The sequence below is a fragment of the Gambusia affinis genome, linkage group LG12 (genome assembly GCF_019740435.1).
Source record: "Gambusia affinis linkage group LG12, SWU_Gaff_1.0, whole genome shotgun sequence".
Taxonomy (NCBI): domain Eukaryota; kingdom Metazoa; phylum Chordata; class Actinopteri; order Cyprinodontiformes; family Poeciliidae; genus Gambusia; species Gambusia affinis.
Genome location: NC_057879.1, coordinates 21,203,005 through 21,222,494, shown reverse-complemented (window position 1 = coordinate 21,222,494; position 19,490 = coordinate 21,203,005). Strand labels below are relative to the sequence as shown.

General features: G+C 38.5%; 1 protein-coding gene across 5 annotated transcripts in view; it reads left to right on the top strand.

Annotated features, from left to right (window-relative positions):
* The window catches only part of LOC122840857 (rho GTPase-activating protein 29-like), a 33,570-nt gene extending 14,483 nt beyond the window's left edge, over nt 1-19,087 (top strand). For 3 of the 5 annotated variants that reach the window (XM_044133604.1, XM_044133603.1, XM_044133605.1), the window contains exons 3-22: nt 1,203-1,346; nt 5,277-5,373; nt 5,492-5,564; nt 5,815-5,875; nt 6,435-6,584; nt 6,804-6,868; nt 6,990-7,100; nt 7,413-7,493; nt 7,837-8,004; nt 8,095-8,232; nt 8,717-8,901; nt 11,812-11,981; nt 12,283-12,408; nt 12,918-13,016; nt 13,435-13,598; nt 14,143-14,331; nt 14,457-14,594; nt 15,451-15,683; nt 16,135-16,438; nt 17,373-19,087. In XM_044133604.1, the coding sequence (XP_043989539.1) occupies nt 1,203-1,346; nt 5,277-5,373; nt 5,492-5,564; nt 5,815-5,875; nt 6,435-6,584; nt 6,804-6,868; nt 6,990-7,100; nt 7,413-7,493; nt 7,837-8,004; nt 8,095-8,232; nt 8,717-8,901; nt 11,812-11,981; nt 12,283-12,408; nt 12,918-13,016; nt 13,435-13,598; nt 14,143-14,331; nt 14,457-14,594; nt 15,451-15,683; nt 16,135-16,438; nt 17,373-18,500 (3,824 nt within the window). In that variant the 3' untranslated portion in view covers nt 18,501-19,087. Of the gene's footprint in view, nt 1-1,202; nt 1,347-3,648; nt 3,874-4,070; nt 4,300-5,276; nt 5,374-5,491; nt 5,565-5,814; nt 5,876-6,434; nt 6,585-6,803; nt 6,869-6,989; nt 7,101-7,412; nt 7,494-7,836; nt 8,005-8,094; nt 8,233-8,716; nt 8,902-11,811; nt 11,982-12,282; nt 12,409-12,917; nt 13,017-13,434; nt 13,599-14,142; nt 14,332-14,456; nt 14,595-15,450; nt 15,684-16,134; nt 16,439-17,372 lie in introns of those variants that run through there. The other 2 variants (XM_044133607.1, XM_044133606.1) reach the window with 2 other exon arrangements.
* Nucleotides 19,088-19,490: the final 403 nt, after the last annotated feature.

The window sequence follows — 19,490 nt, the reverse complement described above, 5'->3', positions numbered from 1 at the left end:
GGAGCAGAAAGGGTAACACACACACCGAACCTTCGCCTTGTAACTCCCTCGGCAAATCCTTTTAGCACTCCTATAAATTCTGCCTCTCGTCTCGCCCTGCTGCTCGCTTGGGTAGCCTTGACAAAGAACAGATGACTTTTCTGCCCCCGCTTATTCCAAAGTAGTAAGTTAGACATGAACTCACCTAATGTCTGGTGCCAACTTCTACACCGCCTCTGCTGATGAAGCGAAATTAAACATTTTACATTTTTGCCTTGCTTTTCACATCTGCTGTTTTTGGTGTGTGTTGTGTTACTCATCTTGGCTTTTATTTTGCTCTGAAAGCTTTATTGTCATGAGAATAAACACCATGTAGAGAGCCAGGATAGTTTCACAAGTTCTCCTTTAAACAGGATTTTCCTTCTCGCTGCTGCATTTGGTCCCGCAAGAAACAGATGCCTTTCATAGCAGAGGGACTGACAGAATGCGATATGGTTGAAAAAGTGGAGAGAGCGCTAATCTAGACACATTTTATACATTCTTCTTCTCCGGTGTCATCTTGTGTAACCTCACTGGCTCTAAAGAAATCTTGCACAATCTTCTTCTTTGCGTGCAGCTTTTTCTGTTGTTTCTGCTTCCTTTTTATCTTCAAATAGAGACATGGAACTGTTTAATTGGTACCATATGTGTCAATTTAAAACCAAGCTTATGATGAGTTTGACTTGATTTTGATGTTCTTTGTGAGCTGTATGATGCAAATAGTGCAGAAGAGCATCTGATCACTTTTTCTCAAATAATCTCCTTTTTAAGTTCATACATTTTCTAACCATAGCTGACACAGCTCTACCTGCAAACAATACAATATTTCCGTTGTAAATGGTGTCAAGGGGGAAAAAAACATGTGACATCACCAGCACTTGCATACATCTGTGTTTGTCTCTTAACCACAACTATCTCCTTCTTCCATTTTTTTGCTTGAGGCTCAGATAAATAACAGCAGAGCATGCACTGTATCTTATACCCGGAGAAGAATTTGATGATTAGGCATCAGGGTTGCCAAATGACTAAGGGATTGTGAAATATACCATTTGACTTTGGAAAATTAATTAATTCCTGGCATGTTTGTGACGTTACTTTGTGACATTAGTTCAGAATTTTGATTACCGTGATTCAATCCCACAATTGTGCAACTTTGTTTATATTTCTATACCTGTTGTCCCCAGACAACCTGGAGGGTCTTCCAGAGTTGGTGCAGGAGCGCTTGGCAGAGCTGCTCCGTGTTCTCAAGACCGTCATCGGCAAACACCGGACCCTGAACTCAGCAGACATTCTCGGAGCTGCTGGCACCGTCATTGCGAAAGTCAAAGGTAACTAGTTATTTTTCTCTGGCAGGTGGACATGCCAATGCACCAAACCCAATTCTAATGTTATCTGATTATCTTAGCATGAAGCATATTGTTTGATCAGTCATTCAAAGTAAGGGTTCCCCGAAGGGTAGCAGTTCAGACAAGGATTGTTTTCCTTGTATTTGCTAAAGATGTGCTGCAGATGTGGCACTGGGAAAATGGCAACAATAGACTTTGGATTCCTGAAGCACCAGATACGTCCCCATTTCTTGTCAGTGAACTCAAAAAGTCTGCTCATCTGCTCGAGACAAATTCCTCTCCAGACTTGCACTCGGAATCAGCAGAGGCAGCAAGGCTGTAATTTTCATTCCTTATTCAACATCTCCAGAGGCCTCTTTTCAGGGCCTGACCATTTTCTGTGTTTTCTTTGCCTTTGTTAAGCTGTGAGGTATTTTGTTGTCTGGTCACCTGTCCTGTCTCTGAAGTGTGACTTAGTCCTTAAGAATGCTCATCTGCATTCTTTTGCATTTTCAGATAAGTGTTGACAGTTTTCAGAATGCAAAACAAAAACCAAAGATTTCCAATAAGTCTAAAGATCACTGACTAACTTCATTAAAAAGTACACAGAAATAATTTTCTCCAGTTCTTTTTTAATATTACGTATTATTCTTTTTTTTAAAAATGAAAACAATTCTTTATTTTATTACACTATTATTACATAAACTAAAAGATATACATCAAACTAAATGTTGTCAAAATATTTTCTGTTCTCTAAAACTGGACAAAAATGTACGTGAATCATGTTGACACAAAAAAATAATGGAGATAGTATAGAAAGCTATGATGTGTGCTGCAGTGTGCTTCAATTTTCTTTCTCCTTTTGAGTCTTACCGTCCACAAGGGGGTGCCTTACATTAACTGTCTCCTCAAATGGACAGCCCTCATAGCTGAGCAAAACACATAAAAGCATGACCAAACTGACAGCGACAAAGAGTCGGTGAAGGAGCATTTAAAAGACAGATAAATCAGTGAGACATGACAGAGGAAGACTCTGTGGTTTAGATGATAACAGGCCTTGTGCCCCTCTCTGTGTTCAGTGTGTCGTCTTCTCACCTGTGTTGCTCTTTGAAGCCTGCACATAACACCTGGGGCATTTGTATGGCTGCCAGAGTGGCTCCTACTTCTTCACACACATGGTTTTCTTAACTAATTTCAGATGAAATAGTATCCACTCCAGCTGTTTTCCTTGTATTTATTTATTTTTATTTAACACTTTGTGCAGACTGTGATAACTGAGGATCCAGGTAATTGTAATTAACAGTGGACTGACTCAGTTTTTACTCCAGATAGAAGCTGCTATGTTGTTTTTTTGTCAAATCAGAAAAAAATAATTATACCTAGCAAATTTTGCTGGATGATAAATTATCCCAGTAATTATTGTGAGATGGTTGTTTTGAGACCATTTTCAAGTATGATATTGATAATGGTATATAAATACAAGTTTGCCCTCTCAAAGACCAACAAACTTTATTTTTGTAAAGAACTCTTAAAATTGGAACAGAAAACTATTTTAAATATCCAAAATAAAACATGACAAAAAAACCAAAACAAAACTGTAAAAAAATGGAACTAAAAACCACACACACGATGTCTCAGTGAAGTTGCTCTTCTAAATATATTGATCCTCAAAATGGAAATGATCAAGCTCATTTTAATTTATCATGTGATTAATTGCTTATTGCGACATGCTTTTTTACTTTTTCAGCATTTTGTAACATTACAGAGTTAAGTTTGTTTTTGTTAGGGTTTTATGTTATTGAACAATTCAAGATAAATAATAGTAAAATTGTAAAGTTGTAGTAAACTGAGTATTTTTAAATCTATTTTCCAAAATAAAAGTCTAAGAGTGTTGCACATGCTTTTGTATTAACTCCACCTAACTTTGACATCCGTAATAAAATGCAGTGCAACTGTGTGAACAAGCAGCATCATAGAGACCAAAATACAACCCAGACAGATCAGCGATAAACATAGGTATATCCAAGAATTGGAACACTTAAAACTAGTAATTTTATTAAAGCTCATGTCCTAGTTTACAGTCATGACAAAAAAAACAACAACAATAGGCTATATACTTGAATGATGCAGTTTCCAAATTTCAGCTATGACAAGGGAGGCAGAGGTCTGGAATCATTGTTAGAGACCCACAGGATGTCCTGAGGAAGAAGCCAGTGCAGAGCTGTGTGTTAGCATTCAGAGACAGGGAGGTGCACAACAGGGAGGCTCGCACCGCACCTCCTCTCTTCTGGTGGCCTCCAGAGTCTCCCTGGAATGTGGCGCCGTTCTTGCCTGGGATTCCGTGACCTCTTGGATTTTTAATCACCTGTCCGTGACTGACATGGTCTGAATTTGCTCCAATCAAGATAAAATGGAAAAACAAAAGCTTGAGAGCACTCTAGAAATTGAAAGTACCCTGCTATGTATTCAAATTGCTGCATTTTTCTGGCTTCATTTGCAAAATAACAACACCGGGCGGGGGAATGAAGAGGTAAGAGCTGTCACGCTTGTCTGTAGTTTTACATGTCACTGAATTCAAGCTGTGCGAGTGTTTCCTGTTGCAGGGCAGACAGGAAGTACTCTGCTTAGTTGGATTTCACTCACTGTGTCTTTGGTTCCTCTGATTGCTCACTGCCACTGTCATCTTCCTGGGTATAATGGTTGGTGCGAAGAAAGCCTGGTGCACAAGTTCATGGAGAATGTCAGCTTGGATGGCTTTCTAAAACTGCCGGGGACTCTGTCAACAGCAGCTTTTAAAAAGCTGCAGTTTTCTGAGTATGAGCAGCATGTATGATGGACCAACGGATTCGATCACTTTTTATCAAAGGAGGAAAAATTTGGGATTGTTTCTGAATATTCTTTGAATTTTCCACCTTGACAACCGTAAAGGCTTTTTAAAAAGGGGCGCTTTGAATTGGTAGGATGACATATTGACTTCACACATTTCTTCCTCTTTAGTTTTTGTATTTTATGCTTTTTTGTCATGTTCTTTAAAACTGTTGAATGTATGCAAACGCTTACTAGCTCTGACAGAAGCTAACTTCTTTAATATGGCTTTGGAGGGTTATTAGTGAAGAACCAATAATAGATTTGTGCCAGTTCCAATTACTCCTCATGAAGGCAGAGATTAAAACATGTTCTCTGGCATTCATGCCCTAAACAGTCAGTAGTTATGTTAGAAACAAGTGCAAAGAGGAGTCACTGTACAACAAACAATGTGATTAGGAAATTCACATTTCAACCTTACTTTTGTATCTTTTGTTGCCATTTGGAATGGGTAACTTTAATAACTGTAAATAGCAGTCTCTGTTCCCCTGATGATGAAAAAGTCTGTCTTTATTCTTAGACATCCAAAAGCCTGTTTCTGTCTGTTCGTGCTGAACAAACAGAAGCTGAAAGCTTAGAAGAGGAAAACAGAGAAACTTTACTGTAATGCATTTTGCCTCCCTTTTCTCCTGATGTCTGCTTCATGTTGGTTTGCTTCTTCACCGGTTTGATAAAACTAATCATTTCATAGGCAGATGGCCTCTTTTCATACCCAAGAAAGTTACTAATGAAAATAGTACAAATACAAAATGGTAAAGGAGTACACTGACATTGTGCTGTAGCCACTTGAAAGATTGGTTGAAATGTCTCTGTAGAAAATCCTGTAAAAAACATTTAGTCATTAAAATTTAATTTTTGATGTGAAAGAAGGCCGAAATGTTTTATTTCTTCTTGTGTTGCCTAAATTTCTCACTTGTGTTTTTATTGTTATTTTTTTTAATGTGTTAAAATCTCATCAGCTAACCACAGAGAGCTCACATTTTTAATTGGGGAAGGTCAGGAAAGCTGTTTTATGATTCAGATTTTTTTGTCGTTGAAGTTCTAGATTACTTTTATCTCTCTCCCCAGGCATTAACTTCAAGGAAGTGAATTCGGAAAACAAGCAGGCTATATTCAGCGAGATACACACATCCATTGACATTTTGGCATTCACATTCGGCAATGTGTGAGTACTGTGGTTCAATGCCAATGTTTTTTCCCCCGCTAAATAGGACCTGAAAAGGCAGGAGCTTGTTGATCGATGAACTGTTCAATCTCTCTTCTTTTCCATGTTTACGTCACAGAGTTTCTGACTTCCTTATGGGAGATGTGGACAGCAGCTCAGGGTTGGGGATCCCCCAGACCAGAAGGAGCAGGGTGAGACGCCACCTGTCTATTTTCCTCCTTTTAGACATTTTGTTAGTCTAATTTTTGTTTTGAAACTTGAAAGTTCTCAAAAGTCACACTAATGGCAGCAATTTCACCCCACCTCTATTTAAAAAGTTTCAAGTTCTTGTTTTTCTTGGACTTAATTGGAGTGTTGAAAACCCCAGCTACTACTGATGTGTGACTTTGATTGTATGTCTGCACTTCCTCTTCCTTCTAATCTCAAACCTCTTTTTCACAGTCTTTTGACAACGTCTCTGTGGATCCTGAGGGCTACGTCCCGGGGAGCAAGGATCTCGTTGGTAAGTTAGCCTCACAATAACTTATTTATCTTTGAGCTATATTTGTGTGAAACACCTTTGACCTCAAATGTGAAGGCTTTTACAAAGCATGTAATTATTACTTTATAGCTCTGGGCAGTCTGAAATGTCAGTTGTAGCTGAGTAATTTAGTCTTCTGAGTCTTGAATCCCTGAGGTAGACCCGCCTTAAACCTCGACTTCAGCCCTTGTTATTTCTGTAGCTTTTTCCACACTAGTTACTCATTTCACTGCCTGTTGAAGAGTAATACTGTGTGGCCAGCGTCTGAGAGGGTTGTCTATTCTAACACATAAAAGGAACATAATGCTACCAGACTGTGTCGAAGTGTTCCTGGTACTTTCATACCCTCCCAACTTGTGAACTTCACTGATCTTGTTCTGTTTTTTAATCTACCTCCCCTCTACATGCACACCCCTACACACACACACACACACACCCAAGCCCAGAAAGTGGAAAGTGGAAGTGAGATACATACATTCAGCTTTGGGACATTCTAGTTACACCACATATGTGATGCCTGCTTCTTCTCCTGGTTCCATAGGCCCAGAGGTGTCGCTGTCAAAAGAAGAAGAGGTTGATTTGGCTCTGCAGAAGAATGAGAGTGGAGTCGAGTCTGCTCTACTCTATGCAAAGACCTTGTCAAAGTACATTAAAGACCTCCTAGGGTGTATGGAAAAGCGGCTGGCCATGGGTGAGATATGCATAACACTACTCTTGACGAATATAAACAATAGATGTAACAGAAAAAACAAAATTATGATTGTTGGTCCTAAAATGTTTGAGTGGAAGAAATTTCTTGGCACTTTTGATTTTCTGTGAAATCTCAAGAAATATAATAAACAATGTTTGCTGTTTAGTTCATTGATCACAGCCTTTTATAGTTTCTTCTTGTGTTGATCTTTTCTGTCAGATATTGAGTATGCCAAAAGCTATGCCAAAATGGCAGAGTCTGCAACGACGCTCGCCAGTCAGCAGGTATCAAACTTAAGACTTTATTTGAAGCATTGGTTTCTTGCTGAATTGGTGTCTCAAACAGTTATAAAACAGGGAGAGTCAAAAATACATGAAAACGTTATTTTCTCCATGTTTCCTACAGGACTACATGCCTCTAAGTGATATCTACGTTTCCACATTCAAGAACGAGATTGAATACAACCAGCTGCTCATTCAGACTTCATTGGCTCTCCAAAGCAATAAATTTATACAGGTAAATGTTCATTATTATGTTAAAAATAATTGCAAATAATTGAAAGCATCATTTTGCTATCTTTATCAACCATTTGAATCATCTTTAATGCTCACTGTAATGATGTAACCGCATATAAGCATCAATTAATTTGTTAGTTTCTCTACGTTTTTATTTTGATGACTCAAAGGTGTACTTGACGGCTTGAAAGCTTTAAGTTTACAGCAAAATTCATTTAGATTTTAATTATGAGCTGCCTAATTATCTAGAGACTAAACTTAGAAAATGCTCTTTCAGTAACTCCACGCTATTCTTTTCTCTGTTTACTTTCAGCCTCTTCAGGCTCGCAAGAATGAACTGGACAAGTTGAGGAAGGACATTAAGGAGCAGTGGCAGAGAGAACAAAAGAAAATGGTTTGTTGAAAGTCTCTGCATAGACACTTGAAACATACTTGGAAAGCAAAGAAGAGTAAACTTTTCTCTTAGCAAACTGCTCTGCTAAGCTATTCTTACACTTATACCATGCAACTGTGCAGAAGAACAGAAGCAGTTGGTTTGTAGATTCTATATATTTTGCTCTACTAATGTTTTTTTCATTGTTTTCATATCAGAATGTATTAATGTTAGTTTCTTACAGTGCCTCTTCACATGCTGGGCTAAAAATTGAAAAGGGCATGTCTGATTGTTTCTATGGTAACTGGTTCATACGTTGTCACGATAAATTAAGTAATGTGCCAAAATTATTTGGTTTTGGCAGCAAGAGGTTGACACAACTTTGCGTAAGGCACGAGCTTTGAACGACCAGAGGAAAGAGGAGTACAGAAAAGCCCAGTCGTCTACAAACCGCTCCCAGGAGGAGCAGTCTAGCACTGGCAACAAACAGCTGGAGAAGAAGAGAAAGCTTGAGGAAGAGGCTATGCAGAAGGTTTGCAAGGGTTACTACACAGGGGGATTGTGGTGCCACCTATTTGGGATGAGCAACTTCCATAAACCATTGTCTTTTGTTTTTGAGCAGGCTGAGGAAGCTCAGTACCATTTCCAAAGCTGCAGGGCTGACGCAGGCGTCAAACGGATGGATCTGGCCAATACCAAGAGCACAATCCTCACACAGATCCGAGAGATGATCTTCCAGTGTGACCTCACACTCAAAGCTGTAAGAGAGACAAATTTATTCCTCCCAGATGAGAAATTAGCTGGACTGTTGAGGGATGCACAATATATTGGCACTAACATATCGGTATCGGTTCGGTAAGTTAAACTAGGTCAATATTAACAACCTATACTTATTTCCATCTTTTTGCCATTTGTTTCTGAAGGTGAAGGGGTTTGTCATGTGGCATTTGTTTGGTCGCGTGACAGTGACAGTAAAAGTAACAACTAATAACATTACTAAATCTCTTCCTACTCTATGTAGATTTTCAGTCATCACTGATGAAGATTCACTTACCTTAGCATACTAAGTGCTTGAATTGTCTCCACAAGCAACATTATCTCCCATTAAAAGATTTGTAAAGTATATGTAATAAATAAAATATTGGTACAGTTCATCCCTTCAATTCAACTTTATTCGCTTCCCATGTAGTGATAAAAACATTAATATTTTGTAAAAGGCCAACCATCCTTGTGTTTTTTTATAGGTGTCAGTGAACTGGTTTCAGATGCAGCAGGTGCAGACAGTGTCGCTCCCAACCCACTTCCAGGCCCTGAATGAGAATGCCAAGTTGTATGAACCAGGTGGATGCTACTCTAACTTTGTCCGGAACCTGCCTAAAAACCTTCCTAAAGAGCATCTTCAGCCAGACTCCTTCTCTGAAACTTTCAGGTAAGCTACAGTAACTATAAATGTTATTTTATTTTATGACAAACTAGAAAGTAAGGGGAAGGTTACTGCACGTTCTATGGTGCCCCTTGTTCCACATTTTTGCTGTGTCAAAAAAATGCCAATGTGTCTTCTGGCTTTCTTTCAACAATGCATTTCTTTTCACCATTCTTCCAGAAAGGCCAGATTTGTGGGGTGGAGTGGTAATAGGTGTGTTGTCAACAGATTCTCGCACTTCAGCTACAGATCTCCATATATCTCTTCCAAAGCCAAAAGAGATAGTATTTTTGGTTCTAAATGTTTGCATTGGATTTTATTTGCTAGTATAAAGCAAATAAAATTAGCTTTATACTAGCTCAGGAGACTGAGTACAAATGTATGTCAGATGTATTATTTTCCTTCCAATTCACAATTGCGCAATACTTTAAGTTGATCTTTCACATAAATATATTGACGTTTATAGTTGTAGGGGCAGTTTGTCAAAGTTCAAGTTTAATTCATACTCTTAAGGAGCTGTATTTGTATATTCCTTGTTAAATTAAGCCTGGCTGAGACATAATCTTGGGCTCTTTTAGTTTAACATTGTTTAAAAAAACATCTTTTTCTGTGTTTCTTCATAGTCTTCCTCTCCCATTTTAAAGTTGCTCAGTTCTTCTTTCAGCGGAGGTAGCAATGAGTCAGAGTAGGAGGAAGAGAGACAAAATCTGGGAGAGACAGATCGCGTGTTGAATTTCTTGCCCTTCCTCAGGAAATATCTGTGTTGCAGGCTGAATGCTGCAGGGAAGATTGCGAGCGTGAGAGTTTGGCTCTGGTTTCGAGGTGCCCCCAAGTTTTCAGACAGTGGCTAGATTTTACACAGAAAAATAAATAATGTTTCATAACCTAGTTTAACAACATGAATTAAGATGAGAGGTTAAATGTGTTATTTCTGTCAGATTTAATAACAAATATCAAAACTGAAGAGTAAAATGATTGGAATGTGTGTACTTTCATTATTGTGAAGGTTTTTGTTCAGTTATGCAATTTGCGGTAGTAATCTGCTAACTGGTCACCTTTCAGTTTTTGTTCCTACTCTTTTCAGTCAATCTCTGGTTTTACATTAAGACAACTTATTTTAAAAACATAATTAATCACTTTTGAAAAATAAGAGAAATATTTTGCTACCTTGTTCTAGGGATTTGCTGATCAGGCCTTTTAGGGACAGATGCCAATCCCAATGTTGGGCTTTGCCAGTACTGATTCCCAATCTGACACAACGGTGACGTGAATTAAAGTCAACCTGATAGATTTGCTTGAAAACATAATAATTGTAAGGCGCTACATTTGATCAGAATTTGTGCTTTCCATTTGTATTGTGATGATGCAGTGTTCCACGATGTTTAGGTTCCTACATTTTGTTTCTTTTGTTTCTCCTTACAGGTGTCCTAATCATAGTTTCTTAACATCAGCGTTTATCAGCGCCATTGAATAATTTTGTGGGTCACCCAATTACATTTCGAAAATGGTACAAATCTGGACCACCAGCTTAATCTTACAAAATAACAACTGCCTTTTCTATTACATATTCTGTTTTTATTTTAATTTCATAGAAAGTAGAACTTCCAAACATCCAGCAAGTTTTTTCTCCAAATACTTTTGAATGTGCCTTTCATTAAACTTGGCTCTTAAACAAGTCTTTTTGAAGAAAGACCTGCATCCTGTTTTTGTTGCTGATCTGAGCCTAAGCTTTTCTTTTCTAGAGCAGCAAATTAGCAAACACTTGGCCTCAGAAAGGTAGAAAAAGTCTTTAAAATAAGATAAACCTGAATTTTTTTATATAATTGAGATTTTAAATGATTTAATATTCCTTTTAATGCTTATTACAATATGGTATGTTTAATGTATGTTTGATCAGTTGCAAATGAAAAACTAGACAAATGTTTTGCATATTAAGTGAGAAAGGAATAACATTTTTGTGACCCATGGGTACTTTCAATTGGGCAAATTTGCCTTTGTGACAAAGCATTTGGACATTAAAGGCCTTAACTAGGTTAAGAAAGCTACTTTAACTGTGACAATACACCACCTGCAACATGCATAGCTTTATATTTTGTTATCTTAACCAATTAGGTCCAAACCGCTGCTTACCCTACAGTTATTGATAGTTCAACTGGTAACATTTTATCCTTACAGGTATTTGTGTGGAAAAAAAAGCCTGTTCTACTGGTTTGTAAACTGAGCTCTTTGCTTTGAATGTTGCAAAATGTAAGGGCTTGTGCTCTAGCTGCACCCTCTGCAGCTCTGCTCCACAACAGTAGCACAGAACAGAGTACATACCATTACAGAGAACCAATATAGTCTCCGTCACACAAGAAATTGCTTGGGAAAGGCTATATTCACTGGAAAAAGATACAACATACATCCTGCAAACCAAATGTGCATGCTGTTTGGTTGAAAGCCAACTAATTGTTGTTTTTGCTCACTGTGGCTTTGCAGCTGCATTCGTTGTGCAAAATCAGCTGCACAGCAAAAATGCTAAATGGTTGCTTTATCAACTGTGGAACTACTAAAACCTCAGAAGACCTCAAACCTCAAAAACTGAAAAAAGTAAATTACATATCTTTTTGCGAATAATACAACCTTACTAACCATACATTACAAATACCATTAATTTTTTTCTACATAGCTGCAAAACACCCTGTCTGTAGTATTCTAGAATGTTTATGCTTTATTTATGATTAACCTGGTAGATTGTTAGAATTGGTTAAATTCATTCTGTCCCAGAAAATAAAAGCAATCAGTTTTATTCATATGTCAGTCTTGGTTCAAAATAGTGTAATAATGCTGGACTGACTTTAGGAGTCTAAAAAGACAACTGCAACTAAAATCAGAAAGCATTAAAAATTCACTTATTGTTTTTTTTTTCTTTTACAGGTCTGGGTTTACCAAAAGGTCTCAAGGGAGCACCCATTCTTCCCATGGCAACCTGTCACAGGGCTCCATCACTTCCTGTGACGTTTTGAGCGGAGACGACGTAGACCACTCTCTTCATCGACCTTCAAAAATCAGTGAGCAAAGATCCAACAGCAGCACAGACATCCCAGGTATGCATGTTAGCACATGTGAGTTTCCGGATGTTGATTTTCTTTTTCTTTTTTTATGTAACAGTTCTTGCAACAGGAACTTAAACAGTTCACGACAATCTATTGGTTCAATTTGCTTCTGTCTTTATCAGCCCCAGAGGGGACTTACCCCGACTGCTGAATCATGGGAATGTTTTTTTAAAGTCTAAAGCAGTGCTGCTTACTCATAAGTCTTAAAATGTGAGTGTGACTGCCCGTTTCTGAAAAACCACCAAACAAATTTTGTTGAACCTTGCTGCTTTTTTTCCCTGTGTATTTGAAGCACTGAGAAGCCAGGCGCCGCTAAGAGCCTGGACCTCCAGCAGCCAGGGTGGGATGTGCAGTGACTCAGAGAGTGCTGGGGGCAGCAGCGAATCCAGATCCATGGACTCCCCCACCGCTAGCCCAGGCATGAAGATTTCACATTTATTCCCTTCTAAATTTATTTAAAAAAATACATGTGTATATTTTTATGTGTGTATATGTGTATATATATGTTTTCATTTCAGTAGAAGCTATTAAAAAAGTTGTGCTAAAATTGTATTTTTATTAAATTTATGCATGAGAGTGACGTATTATTTTGTAGATGTAATTGCAATGCTTGACGGAGAGACAATTTATGCAGGATTGTAGCTGCCAACTATTAGATGAATTATATCATTTCAATATTTTAGACAGTGCTTCTCTTTTTAGTAACTGACTGACATTATGCAGGGGATATATAAACACACATTCGCTCCAAATTCACTTCCTTCTCCTACAAAAATTTAATGACACACTACTTACTGTTTTTTTTTTTTTTAAGCTTTGTGTACTCATGTGACTATCACAGTTTCTCTTTTGTAGTTGTTGATGGTAACTTCTTTTAATCTCAGTCAGTTGTAGTACATCGTAACCTTGTTTTTAATGACTAAACAGGTGATTTCAAGCGGCGGCTTCCCAGAACTCCCTCCACTGGGACCATGTCTTCAGCTGATGATCTGGATGACAGGGAGCCTCTCTCTCCTTTTGACAACGGTAGGAAACATCTATTTGTCTTCTTAAGTGTATTTTACTGGTTTGCTAAGAACAGCCTGCAGATTAGTTGACATAGGAAAATAAAAATGTCTTGAGGAGATTGCATAATCTTCTCTTATGCATAGCTGATTGCCTCATTGCACTGATCGGATGTCAGTTTTGCTACATGTAATATTTTCACTCCCTATGCTTTTTCGGTCTGCAGAGAATAATTGATTGGGGTTACATTAGTTTTTGTGCTTGTTTTGAACATAAAAAAGGGAAGAATATCTGTACAGTTAGGTGACAGAAACAAAGGCCAGCAACTTCCCCAGAGCTAAGCTTCAGTTTTTTTCCTGGAAGTTATGTTAGTTTTCTTCTTGGGAAATGTTGAATAATATCACCTGTTTATGTGCTCTTTTTTGATTTTTACTGCCAGGTCTGGTAGAGATGGTGACAGAGACTTTAGGTTCTCCTGGTCCTTTCCGAAATACTCAGATGTCAAAAGCTGCTCAAACGCATAAACTAAGAAAACTACGAGCCCCATCCAAGTGCAGAGAGTGTGACAGCCTGGTTGTTTTTCATGGAGCCGAATGTGAAGAGGTACAAATGATATTACCTTCAACTAATTGTAAAATCATGTGTCTTATTGTTGATACAGTTAAACCGAAAATTATTCATAGCACTGACAGATTCAGGTGTAACGTTATGTTATTTCTCCCATCATGTTTCTTCTGATTGGAAGTATTGTTTTGATGGATTTGAATCAGTGGAAATAGCTAAGATTAAGGCAAACAAGTCTCTCAAACTCAAAGACATGGAGTTCAACAGCAAAGATAAACAGACAAAATACCAGTGAAAACTATAGGCACCTGTTAACTGATGTGTCAGTTAGTTGTTTGATTGCTCCAAATCTATTTTTTAATAATCTGTAATAAAACAAATACATTGTTTTGAGAAATGTCTGTTTCTTTTCCTTTCAGGAACAAACTTTATCGTTGAATAAACACGATTTAAAATCTAAAATTTGTCAAGGTTACAGAATTATTTTTGGCTGAACTCTACAGATAGAGCAGGACACAAGTGGTAATAAATTAAAGCGTTAATATTGTGTCACCTAATTGTAATTTATGCATCTTTTTGCCAGTGTTCCTTGGCATGCCATAAGAAATGTTTAGAGACACTCCCTATCCAGTGTGGTCACAAAAAGCTGCAGGGCAGGCTGCAGCTGTTCGGTATCGACTTCGCCCAAGCAGCGAAGAACTGTCCGGATGGAATCCCCTTTATAATCAAAAAGTGTACCACTGAGATCGAAAGTAGAGCCCTCAACATCAAGGTACTTTTATGGCCTTTGTGTGTTTTATTAAAATTTCCTTAATAATTACATGATGAGTTAACAATAATCTTTTCAGCTGGTTTATGTATAAGATAATTATGATTGTGCCTGTTTTACTCCTGTAGGGCATTTATCGTGTGAATGGGGCCAAATCCAGAGTGGAGAAGCTCTGTCAGGCGTTTGAAAACGGGAAGGATTTGGTTGAACTGTCTGAACTCTCACCTCACGACATCAGCAATGTCCTCAAACTCTACCTAAGACAGGTTTTTATCAAATTCCTACCGAAGATCTTTTGAAATTAATGACTTATGTAGACGTCTGTTATTATGTTCAGCTAAATCTTCAGCTGCTGTACCAATCAGAAGTTCAGATATTCTCATCGGCATGAATGGCATCATGATTTTGGGCTCTTATGATGCACGTGGGATGCATCATAAAACCATTTCTAGAGAGGAATGAATCTATAACTTTTATGTTTGTTTTTTTTTAAAGTCTGACTTTATTGTGTATTTCCTCTAATTCATGTTGGTCCCAAAATATACATACATCCCCATTCATAGTTGGTTAGAAGTACACAGGAAGCTGCAGAGAAGCAGTTTCAGCTGTGTAAATTTAGGGGGAATTTAAAGAAGTTTGACACAGTCAGTTTTGTTCTGCATCAGTGTCACAACAGCACACTCTCTCAGGGTTTTCGAAGGGCATTAAAAAGCGTAAACCATGTTGCTACACATTCATTCCAAGGTCGGTGTTAAACTTACTTCACCATGGAAACTAGTCAATTGATATTTAGTTGTCTTCTAGATTTTATAGATGTGCTTGAAGATGGACAGACAGTGTTGTTCTAACAGGAAAATTCTAAATATGCATTTGCTATTTAAATATGCTTTACCATTTCTCTTAGGGAAAGTGGTCCAATACCCTATCAGAGTTAGGCAGTTTTAAATTAAAGTGGTGTTGAACAACCATTTCTGCCCTAAAATAAGAACAGATCAAATGCATCATTAACAGCCCAAAATTAATGACATTCGTATCAATATTGATAATTTCCTTCGTTTTCATCGCTAAATCCTATTTTTTTAAACGGAAGCATAGAACTCATTGAAGTATTATTTCCTACAGTTGCCAGAACCACTGATCCAGTATCGATTCTATAACAACCTTATTGGCTTGGCTAAAGAGTGTCAGAGAGTGATAGCAGAAGAAGCTGATAAACCTCCGAGTTCCCAGGTGGAAGAGAAAGGAACACCAAGCGCCCAGATGAGCAGAGTCCTTTTGAAGATCAAAGATCTGCTGCGTCAACTGCCCACAGCCAACTACAGGACTCTGCGTTACCTTATCGCACATCTGAATAGGTATGATCTGGAACTAAGAGACAGGCTTTGGTATGTTGCTCTTTTTACAGCCACACTGACTCTCCAACTTCCTCATGACACACATGGGGAAACAAAGACTTCCCTAAAGCTTGGCAGGAATTGTTAGAAAATGACAGCATAAAACCTGTGGTTTATTCAGTATCTTTGAACTGGTTTTCAAACATACGCTGGCACCAGTGTGTAGTATAGTACTATGTTATAAGCATGGATGATATTTGTTTTCTTTCTTAATCAGCATCAACATGTATTTCCAAACTTTATTCTTGGTTCTATTGTTTATAATATCCATTCATCACTGCACCGCTGACACTCTTTAAAAAAGCGTTTTTTAAATTTTTTATTTAAAAATGTGTTTTTGAAGGCCCAAAGAAAATAAACTGACTAAAAGGAAATTACTTATCAAGCTCATTGTTCCCCTTTGCATTCCCAGAGTGAGTAAACAGGCCGATGAGAACAAGATGAATGCCAGTAACCTGGGGATTATCTTCGGACCCACACTGGTAAAACCAAGACAGATCGACGCAGAGGTGTCTCTCTCCTCTCTGGTGGATTACCCATGCCAGGCACTAATGGTAGAGATGATGGTGAGACACTTTCACATGATCTTCGATGCACCTACTCCATTTGGTTCCGAAATCACCACCACCAGTGCACAAGCGTCTCCCAGACTGACCCAACAGGAGAAGGTGCGCCAGCTAAGCAGACACTCTACCTCACTAATGGACATCAAGGAGGTGAGGAGGACCCTGATGGTGCAGTTTGATTCACATCATTTTGATATTTGACTTAACCTTATTTGTAAAGTTGCAATGAAAGATGTAAACAGCTCATGGAATGTAAAGCAACATTGTTAAAAATGACAAAAAATAGCTAAAAAAATGTTACAAAATAACTGATTTCATTTAAATACCCCAAATGTAGGGATACCTTTAAATGGCTCTGAAACGGACATGTTTGACATAAGCATAAACTGTAGTATACTTTGATTAATAAAGGGGAACTTACAGGGAGAATAGGCCATAGAATGGAGGTAGTGAAATGGAAAATTTCAGCTATGAACAAAGAAAACCAGTGAGTTTAAATATTGAGGCAGTTGTGGAAAATGTCAGCCAGGTGACCTAATCAGGGGAGATGAAAAACAACTGTGGTAGAATGCAAACAGGGAAACTGCTTGCATTTTCCCTGCTTGCTAAATAACACAGAGGAGCTGAACTTAAAACTCAGAAACTATAAACCAAGGGACAAAAACAATACTGATCTAAGAAATGATTTCTTTCAGTAGCAGCCCAAGGCTGCGTCATAACAGTTTAGGTTCTATCTACCTGTCAACAGATTGTTTGACAGCGATACCAGATGACTTAGCATGTCGATTGGCAGCATAGGCTTGTACAGGTGTCAATACCTGTGCCTCAAGTGATTTTATTGTTTCTAACCATGTGGGGTTTTTTTGAAGTTCAAGTTTGGACTTTTCTAATATGTTTATCTTTTTGCTTACCTTAGCTAGCAGATAATAATAAATGTGGCTGATATTTTAAGTTAGTAGTGAGGTTACAAGCTCCTTCCTTGTTCCTGTTCTTCCATCTGGCTGTTTTTGAGTTGTATTTTGTAAAATTTAGATGGGTAAATGTGATGACATTGTAATCCTCTTTGTCAAATTTGTGCCTTCAGAGTGCCAAAGTATACAAGAGATACTCCTCGATAATCCCATCATCCCACATCCTGGATGAGGTGCATGAGGTCCAGGCCAGAAAAGACCAATCAGACTCTTCAGCCGCAGAGAAGCTCAATGGGTTGCACACGTCGAGCGGACGAGAGGTCCAGAGATCAACCTTCGCGCTTAACCGCCCCAGCTCCTCGCTCCCTTACCACACCAACACTTTGCCAACAAAGGTCCAGCTGCGTAACCAGGTCGGTCGGCACGTTTCTCGACCCATCAGCATGCCTCTGGAACGCCTGCCGACACCGGCTCAGATTCTGGAGAGGAATAACCGGAACAAAACGGATGTGGTTGATGGAAGCTCCGCTCAGAGGGACACAGAAGCAATTCAGGAGATCCCAGAACCTGAGAGGGCTCGACAGAGTGGCTCATCCAGAATAAGCACCTATTACATTACTCCTTTTATCGACACACAGACAATGCAGAGAAGGACATGGGATAAGAAGTACAAGCACTATGACATGACATCCAGAACTGCCATGATAGTCGCCAATCTGCCACCCACCAGCTCTGGGTTGCAGCCGATGAAGGCCACGCTGCCCATCACGGTTGGTGCTGCTGCAACTGCGGCCTCTGCGGTTACGGCCACTAGTAGCGTGAGCACCATGTTCTCCAGCAGCCCTAGCATGCTGCCAGTCAAGTCTGTGTGGAGCTCCAAAAGTGAAAAAGATGCAGAATCCTCTGCCAGCGGCTCACCAAAAGTTTCACTAACACTCAGGGCTCCACGGACTCTACAGCCCCCACCGGGAACCTTCTACATCCCCCCCGTTTCCAGTAGCAGCAGATCCAGGACACCTTCCATCTTGACTACAACCACAGCCACCAGCACGTCGCTCACTTCTACCAACAGTTCCCCAGCAGCCTCCCCTTTCACACCCCCAGTAAAAACACATCACCAGACTCAGGACTCCACAGACAGCGCCATTGACCCTGGGGTCTCGACTTCCCCCACTCTCTCTTCCCCCCAGTCTCCCTCTCCAAGCAGCCCTGATGACCTCAGCCCCACCGGGACCAAACCCATCTACCAAAGACTCCAACTGCTGCAGGAGAACGAACACAGAGAGGCTCATTTTGTCTGAAAAAAAAAGAACAAAAATGTATATTTGTAGATATTAATATGTCTGTGGTGAATGGGAGAACATGTAGGCAATAAAATCCATGAAAGTGTTCAAAGTACTAATATATTCCTTTTTACATGTTAAAGACAGAACCAAAAGCAGTTGGTCAAAGGAAGCCAAACAAATACATAAACTCTGGTGCCAACAACAATGTTTACTGTCTGCTATATTAAACAGTATATTTGCCAAAAAGAAGTTATTTCCCTGTCAGCTGTAAGTCAGTCAGTTTTCTTGTTCAGTGTTAATCTGTTACATAATGACACTTTATATGTCGCACTTCCAGGCTTAAATGCTGATGTCCCTTTAATTTTTAGATGTAAATATGTAATGTATTTCACATTACAGGGAATAATTGGAATATTTTCAATGCAATTTTCTTAATATAATTAACTGAAAGTATTCCTGTTTTTAAGTAAATGTGTCCTGAGGTTCCTGTGATTGGTACATCTACTCTCAGTATGTAAGCCTTACAGTACATATTTGTAAATGTTTATATATTCATGCAACAGTTCTTGCTGCAAATTAAAACAAAAGTTATTTTAAACTTATTTCTTGTTTTTTGTTGTTTTTTTTAAATGCATTTTTTTCAGTTAAATTTTTTATTATATCTTTCATTAAATATATCTTTTTGAAAAGTAGAAAAATAACAAGTCTGTAAAATACTAAACAGAAAAACGCATAGTAGTGAAGTTTATTTGTACCTATGGCACATCAGGATAGTTTCTCAAACATTTACAGTAATCCTTCAGTGTTAAAAAATTGTTATGCAAGTTTACATATATTTTTATTAGAACCTTTTTTATTTTACAATACAAGCACATTTATGCAAAATTCAGATTTGTCCTGCATCTGGCCCTCCAATTTACAAATAACTGCTGGAAATTGGCACCAGACCTATCATAAGTCAAATGGATGCATTTAGATTTTCAAACTTTATTTTTATTTATTTAC